General features: G+C 33.1%; 1 protein-coding gene across 1 annotated transcript; it reads right to left on the reverse strand.

Annotated features, from left to right (window-relative positions):
• Positions 1-2,739, reverse strand: LOC149392131 (patatin-like protein 2). The gene is made up of 7 exons (XM_089619177.1): positions 2,484-2,739; positions 2,180-2,364; positions 1,894-2,050; positions 1,613-1,777; positions 976-1,266; positions 465-640; positions 1-345 (listed from the first exon to the last, which is right to left on the reverse strand). Exons 1-7 carry the CDS (start codon positions 2,628-2,630, stop codon positions 288-290), a joined length of 1,179 nt encoding a protein of 392 aa, XP_089475303.1. The 5' UTR covers positions 2,631-2,739; the 3' UTR covers positions 1-287.
• Between the last annotated feature and the right edge of the window lie 5,433 nt (positions 2,740-8,172).

Genomic DNA, 8,172 nt, shown 5'->3' on the forward strand with positions numbered 1-8,172 from the left:
CAATTTATTATATATGTTTCCAATACCACACAAGTACTTATATGTTACACAATTCAAATAATAATAATAATAATAATAATAATAATAGAGTAATGCTTTTTAACTGTTCCAATACCACAAGTAATACATGTTTTGCAATGATCGTTTTATTCTTAATACTTCACACACCATGCATAATAAAAGCAACGAAAAGAAGAAGAAACGCATATGAAAATCTTGTTCTGAAAGAGTAGGGGTGACATGGGCAACCATGACCCATGTAGGTCCAGCATCGGCAAATTCATTCATCACTTAGTAGCCTTGAAAGCGCGAAGTCGCTTCTCTTCCACTAATTTATGAGCGAAACTGCCAAAAAAAGAAAAAAAAAATCATATGCAACAAAATCTTTAATTTAATTTATCGAATTTCTTCACTACTGTATTAATTATATACCACAAAATAGAACTAATATAATATGTTTATACCTTGTCAGAGCCTCTTTGTTAGTCTTGTTTTCATTACAGTCCTCATACAGGCCAGTCTCCAAATTAATCCTTGAAACCGGTTTCTCTAGTAGTTTCTTGCCAACTTCGACCAGATTCTTCAGATTTTCAGGCGTCGCTTTATCCATGTATACAGTATCTCCAGTCAACGCGGTATCCTGTAATTTATTTCCCCATGTCATTATATAATTTACTCACACTAAAAAAAAAATCTTCATACTTAATGGTCCCCGCATATAAATTTGAACATGCAAAATAATTTTTCGTATAATCATTATTAATTTATAAGAGAGCTACATATGATCTATTCAGATTCCCTACGTCAAAATTCCAATCTAACTACCTAATAATCAAGAAAATAACTCAAAATACGACAAGACGCAAATGTAAATAGCTAGTTTCAATTGAGGGTACGTAGCTAGCTACTTGTTACTTGTAATAGTTTTTTCTTAATTTATTTTACACTCTCTTCCAAATGTAATTGATTAATCACCTGGATTCGAAGATAGTTTCCCTCTAAATTCAGGGCTTGGAAAGCCTCGGAAAGATAGAGATCGACCATGTCACCGCTGGCGTGACCGAAGATCTCGATCAAGACTGTGACCCACCCCAGTGGGCCCCACGAGGCAGCCTCCCTCGCTGAGTATATCTTCTCGGTTTTGGGGGACCCGGTTCCTAGTGATATCACTAGAAATCTTTTGTAGTTATCATGTTGAGACATTTTGGAGACTGCGTCTTTTCCTTCCGCGACCTTCTTTGTCGCTTCACCAATTGCTAATAGTGTCTAAAAAAAATAAAAGTTAATATTATTAACTTGTGTTAGAGATTACGCCAGTCAATTAGAGACATGCTTGCGTTCGACCCCTAAAATAGGTTGTTAGATTAACGGTCTAAGTACTTTGAACATGTAAGTGTATCCGCTTAAGAGCTAACAACCTAGCTATTTATTACTTAATTTTGTAATTGTCAGAATTTCACAATCATTAGAAAAACTCTAGTCAAAATTAAGGTATAAATACGTGGTTAAAGTCGCTAATATTTCGTAAAATCTAAGCTGTTTTATAAAAAAAAAAAAAAAAAAATTGACTAATTCGATCTACTATTTTATGATATTTCAATCATTTACATACCGGATTGTTCGCGGCTACACCACCATCTACTAGGTTAAATTTATGAAGCACTTCGTCAGCCTCATTCTTGGTTTCAAAGTAGTAAGGTGGCAGATATGTTGGAGCCGCCGAGGTCCCGATGCATATGTCTGATAACAGCGCGTCGTGCGATGAATTTATTGACACCTATATAAAATAACTTTCAAGAATAATTAGTACTATAGATCTAAATTTTTTAGTATTATATATGTATATACATCTATATCATGTAAATATTTTTTTTCTTGCCACAATTAATTTACCTTATAGCTAGAAAAAAGTGCTGGATTGAGTTTCTCGATGTCATATGTTGGGATGACAACATTAGTGAGAGTTTGGTGCAATTTGGTGTTTCCAAGCTTGTCTTGAACAAGCTTGTGCAGGTATTTCCCGTCATATTTTGGTCCAGTCACTGAAAAACTGTTTGTCATTTGAAGAATAAAAATTAATTGCTAAGAATTATTCATATATATATGTTGAAAAAATATATGTAACCAGTTGACAATAGGTCATATATTGCATTAAATGTATATATAGTGATAGTGGTACCTATCCTGTGGGAAGATCTTAGGACTCTCATTCAAGTAAAAGTCCTTAATGTCCTTGGCAGCGAAAAGCGGACGATTGTTCTTGTTTGGGGCGGCTAACATCGCCGTGATAAGCCCTCCCGTGCTCGTCCCCGCAATCACATCAAAATAATCGGCTATTCTTGCTTCTTCATTCTCTTCAATTCTCTGCATTTTAGAAAAACAATGACCAGTCACATCAGTAATATGCAATATTTATATGGCTACATGCAACGAAGAAAAAAGTACATGCAATATGTATATAATATTTTTAGTTGTGTACGAACCTTAAGTTCATCTTCAAGAAAACTCAGGATAGTCGCTGGGATGAGACCTCTGATTCCACCACCGTCGATGCTAAGAACTGTAATTCGCTTTTCATAAGTCGGAGACTGCAAATTACGTGACTCTACGTTGTTCTTTCCTGATTCCATTAAGAGGGAATATGCGGAGATTAGGGTTTTACTGGTAGTGACGTCACGAGAGAAAACTGAGAGTGTCTGTAAATTGTAATCTTAAACTTTGTAAGAGCTTGATCTGGAAAAAGCTTGATGGCTATATATAGTAGTAGCTTTGGTAGGATACTTTATCAAGTCGAGTCTAATGTTAAGTATTTATAGAGGTATAATACGAGTGGCGATTTACATTAGGGCGCGTGGGGCACGTGACCCCCCTCAAAATATTAAGAAAACAAATTAACAAAATTATAAGTACTATCTAGACCACTACAAACATCACTATTTATAATTATTAGCCATTTTTATGCATATTAACGTGTATTTGTTAAACTTTTTTTACAATCAACATGTTTTTTGTATGTTTCTTCTCATATTATTAAATTTAACTTGCTGATATGTATGCAGTTAAAAAGGAAATCGATAATTAATCATTAATATTATTTTTTTTTATTATATTTAACAAACAAAAGAAGTACACCAAATTTGATAAATATATTAACTGTTATTAACTACTAATACTATTTACAAATATTAACTACTATTTATAACTATTAGCGTAATAAGTTTGTCCGTCAATTTTATGAATCTTGCTTGGTGTTCTTCACTCGTATCATCTTCTTTGCACTTTCACTTCTCATATCGCCATGTATATCTTGTTGACATGTACGTAGTTATTTCATTAGTATATACTTGCATGCAAATCCATAATTCATTTTTATGAATAAAACTAAAAAAAATCCAAATTAACCATACTCAAACTACAAATTGCCTTTTATTTTTAAAAGAAATGTTTATTTAATTGAAAAAATCTAGATTTCAACATGCACATTACAAAACTCATTATCTTGTATACATAACCATTTTCTAATACATTATTAGAGATGCATCATGAACGATTTTCAGCAAGAAATATGGGTATTTCCTCTTATTTATTCCGAAAATAAATATCCCAAACAATACCCTAAAATACCATAAAAGTATATAATTGGCCCCAATTCCTACATATACAATGAATCCCCAAACAGAGAGAAACTATCTTCAAAGCCAAAAATTGTACCTGAGATTAATTACATACAAACTGGATTTCGATTCTGAGCATGCAGTATTTTCCTTTTTATCTTCTTTGTGGCGATGAACACAATTATTTTCTCTAATTTTGGTTAAAAATGGGAAATATGCACGAATGATACTCGGTGACATGAATTGGTGTATTTTGTTTCCTTGTTTATCGCAATTGCAATCAACTGCTAAGTACTTGGATGGCTATATCTATTTTATGTTTTGGGTGGCTATATATTTCGATTGCCCACAAATTAATATGTATTTATTTGCTTATATATTTCAATTTTATTTGCTAAATATTATATTATAAACAACCCCTTTTTCAATTATTATTTTTGTGTATTCATTCCGCCTTTTCTAAACTTCTTTTAATGCTATATTGCATATTTGCCTTTCCGGTTTTTAACTTTTTTTTTTAATATTACTTTAATCTTTTCCTTATACTCTTTTGTATTTCTTTCCATGACCGTTGCTGCTTAATTTGATCTATTTTCTACCTTATTTGATATATCGTAGCTTATCCAATTAAACATGTGCAAAAAAAAAAAAAATCCAAAAATATATATAATCCGATTATTTTCATGCCTTACCATTTCGTGCTTATTCACCATAATTAAATAAATCGATCATAGAGGCCACACAAGTTTCACTGTATTTCAATATATATGAAGAGACTGCGTACAGGATTTGTAGGTGAGACTTGAATATAATAATATAAAGTATGCAGTTGCGGAACTAGAATTTGTAGTTAAGGGGGAAAAATTTGATTAATTTTTTTTTCTAGATTCAGTAATCGGCGTGTAAGAAAAAAAATATTCACAGGGGCAAATATAAAAAAATTATATAATTTTGGGTTAAAATATAAAATATTAGGATTAAAATTTTAGTTTTTTTTAATTTAAGATAAAATAAATTAATTTTTAAAAATTTAAGGAGATATCGGCCAACCTTGAGCACAAGCTGGCTCCGCGCTTGAAATTAGCCCACCTTGGTAATATAGCCATTAGGCAAATTCACAAGAAGCTTATATAGTGACTGGATCCCTATACAATTAGCCAGTGGACTATATTATTTAATCAAAATATATATTAATATTAACTATTAAGTACATGATTAAGACTCATATAGCTCAAGCCATATATATTAAGTTTAAGAAAAATAAAATAAAAGGTAAGATCTTAAAAGACGGTTTCTGTTTAAGAAAAATAAAATAAAAGGTAAGATCTTAAAGACTTGGTTATGCAAATTATTAGGCGCATTGAATATTTTATGGCAACTATTCATCGGAAACTATTTAATTATGGTATTTAATAAGGAAACTTGATAAAACAAGCTTAGTGTAGCATGTGATTTGAAAACCAAACCATATTTTGGTTCCCTTAGGAAAACCAAGCATATCACCATGTAAAATGACATTATTACCCTTAAATGAATTTTTTTTTCAAAATCAATCATTCACTCACTCCAGTTGTCTTTTTCAATTCAGAAACCAAAACAAAAGAAAAAAAAACGTGCAGCCCACAGCCAAGCACCTTTCCCTTTCAAAAAAAAAAAAAAAAGAAACCATCCTCGTCGCCACTCAGCGCCCTAGCCCGCAGGCGTCGTCGCCACTCAGAGCCCTAGCCGTCGTCGCCAGTTTATAGTTGTTATTTCGATTTCATTTCGAAGATTTCGATTCCCAGAAAAGATTTCGTTTAAACTCAAATTTTTTGGGCCTTCTATGTAGTTAAACAGCTGAGAGAAGAAAAATGGGTAAGTTTCGATCCCTAATTCGATGATATTTTGTAAGAGAGATGTTTGATTTACTGAGAAAAAGAGTTTGAGTTCGTCATGTTGGATCCAGAAAAAGTTCAAAATTGTTGTCTGTAATTTCGAAGTTTATAGCTATTATTTCGATTTCATTTCGAACTTTTTAACCTGTACAGATTTGACTTCTAATGTATACTTTTTAACTTCTTAACAGGTTCAAACGTTAATATATGTTGTTTATTTGATGGTACTTGGGTGAACAAAGGTACAAAATGGGAATATACTAATGAATCGCGATTCGAACTCCGTGCACTCGCGAAAGACATATCTCGGGCGGAGCTATTAATCGCTATGTACGAAGCTTTTTGTGTCGACGAGTCGTTATACGATTTGAAACTTGAAGCTGCGTATGTTTGGGCTGGTACCTGTTGCGAAAAACCCCGCCGGTCGGCCGAAGAAGAAGAGCAAAGGAGGACGGCGCAAGATCAAACGTTTGCCGTCACAAGGTGAAGTAATTGTTGTTCAGCGCAAATGTAGTATTTGTGCAGGTAGAGGACATAATAGGAAGTCGTGTACTTTTCGTCAGTAGTATTGTATGTAATGGATTTCTCACCATCAGTTATTTTAAGTGCTTGATTTCAGACATTTCATAGTATTTTAGTAATGGATTTCAGACATTTCAGTTATTTTATGTGTTTGATTTCAGAGTTTTCAGTTAGTTTAAGTGCTTGATTTCAGACATTTCATAGTATTTTAGTAATGGATTTCAGACATTTCAGTCATTTTATGTGATTGATTTCAGAGTTTTCAGTTAGTTTATGTGCTTGATTTCAGACATTTCAGTTCGTTTTAGTAATGGATTTCAGACATTTCAGTTATTTTATGTGTTTCATTTCAGAGTTTTCAGTTAGTTTATGTGCTTGATTTCAGACATTTCAGTTCATTTTAGTAATGGATTTCAGACATTTCAGTTATTTTATGTGTTTCATTTCAGAGTTTTCAGTTAGTTTATGTGCTTGATTTCAGACATTTCAGTTCATTTTAGTAATGGATTTCAGACATTTCAGTTATTTTATGTGATTGATTTCAGAGTTTTCAGTTAGTTTATGTGCTTGATTTCAGACATTTCAGTTATTTTATGTGATTGATTTCAGAGTTTTCAGTTAGTTTATGTGCTTGATTTCAGACATTTCAGTTCATTTTAGTAATGGATTTCAGACATTTCAGTTATTTTATGTCAATGATTTCAGACATTTCAGTTCATTTTTGTAATGGATTTCAGACATTTCAGTAACTTTTTGTCAAGGATTTCAGACATTTCAGTTCATTTTTGTAATGGATTTCAGACATTTCAGTTATTTTATGTGTTTGATTTCAGAGTTTTCAGTTAGTTTATGTGCTTGATTTCAGACATTTCAGTTCATTTTGTAATGGATTTCAGACATTTCAGTAATTTTTTGTGTTTGATTTCAGAGTTTTCAGTTAGTTTATGTGCTTGATTTCAGACATTTCAGTTCATTTTTGTAATGGATTTCAGACATTTCAGTAATTTTTTGTCAAGGATTTCAGACATTTCAGTTCATTTTTGTAATGGATTTCAGACATTTAAGTTATTTTATGTGTTTGATTTCAGAGTTTTCATTTAGTTTATGTGCTTGATTTCAGACATTTCAGTTCATTTTTGTAATGGATTTCAGACATTTAAGTAATTTTTTGTCAAGGATTTCAGACATTTCAGTTCATCCAAAAAACCAAAATATCATCCAAAAAACTAGTCTCCAAAACTACCAAAATAATTATCGGGGGCTGCCACAGAGGTTGCCGTCGTGGGGGCTGCCACAGTTCCTGCCGTCTCTTTCGCCGGAGGGTTGACGAAGTCGTCGTCGTCGTCGTCAACGGGGGCTGCCACGGTGGTTGCCGTCACAGGGGCGTTCACGGTGGTTGCCGTCACGGGGGCGTTCACGGTGGTTGCCGTCAAGGGGGCGTTCACGGTTGTTTTTTTTGTCGTTGTCATCAAGGTGTTCGGGGTCAGGAAAATACGTCTTCAACAGACGGTTGCTTGAAAGGTGCTTCTTGAATTCTCCCGTTGATGGAAGCGTACTAAACTTTAGTCCGGTCGTCAAAGCAAACTCGTTTCTTCCGAAACGGATAGGATTCTTACCGATACCAAAGTAAATTGCATCCTGACATCTTTGCTGGATGCGTCGTTGGAGAAGTTGGTCTATAATCACACCATTAAAGTTGAAACCCGTAACGGAAGGGGAATCGATCCAACTAAATTGTGTGTCCTTCAACCTAGCATGTAATCCGAATATCATAAATCGTGTGCTTATTTCCTTCAAGTACCCGCTGCCTCTGAAACTTATTTGACCACTGTACTCCTTACAGATGGGAACTAACAATTCATACTTCGGTGCCTACAAAAAAGTGAGAAAAGTTCGAAATAAAGAATCAATCACAGAAAACTTACTGAAAACTCTGAAAGCCTGTACATAAACTAACTGAAAACTCTGAAATCCATAAAAAAAGATAACTGAAAACTCTGAAGTCCTTCACATAAACTAACTGAAAACTTTGAAAATCATTACATAAACTAACTGAAAACTCTGAAATCCATTACAAAACATAACTGAAAACTCTGAAATACATTACAAAAAATAACTTAAAACTCTGAAATCCATAAAAAAAAATTAACTGAAAACTCTGA

This window comes from Urtica dioica, chromosome 7, assembly GCF_054948205.1.
Source record: "Urtica dioica subsp. dioica isolate 48M chromosome 7, U.dioica_male_clone48M_v1_H2, whole genome shotgun sequence".
Classification (NCBI taxonomy): Eukaryota; Viridiplantae; Streptophyta; class Magnoliopsida; order Rosales; family Urticaceae; genus Urtica; species Urtica dioica.

Excerpts from the sequence above, each read along its gene's own strand:
- LOC149392131 (XM_089619177.1), bottom strand. The coding sequence starts at position 2,630 with ATGGAATCAGGAAAGAACAACGTAGAGTCACGTAATTTGCAGTCTCCG. Across the intron at positions 641-975 it reads GAAACTATCTTCGAATCCAG|GATACCGCGTTGACTGGAGA; the intron begins GTGATTAATCAA and ends AATAAATTACAG. Across the intron at positions 346-464 it reads AACAAAGAGGCTCTGACAAG|TTTCGCTCATAAATTAGTGG; the intron begins GTATAAACATAT and ends TTTTTTTGGCAG.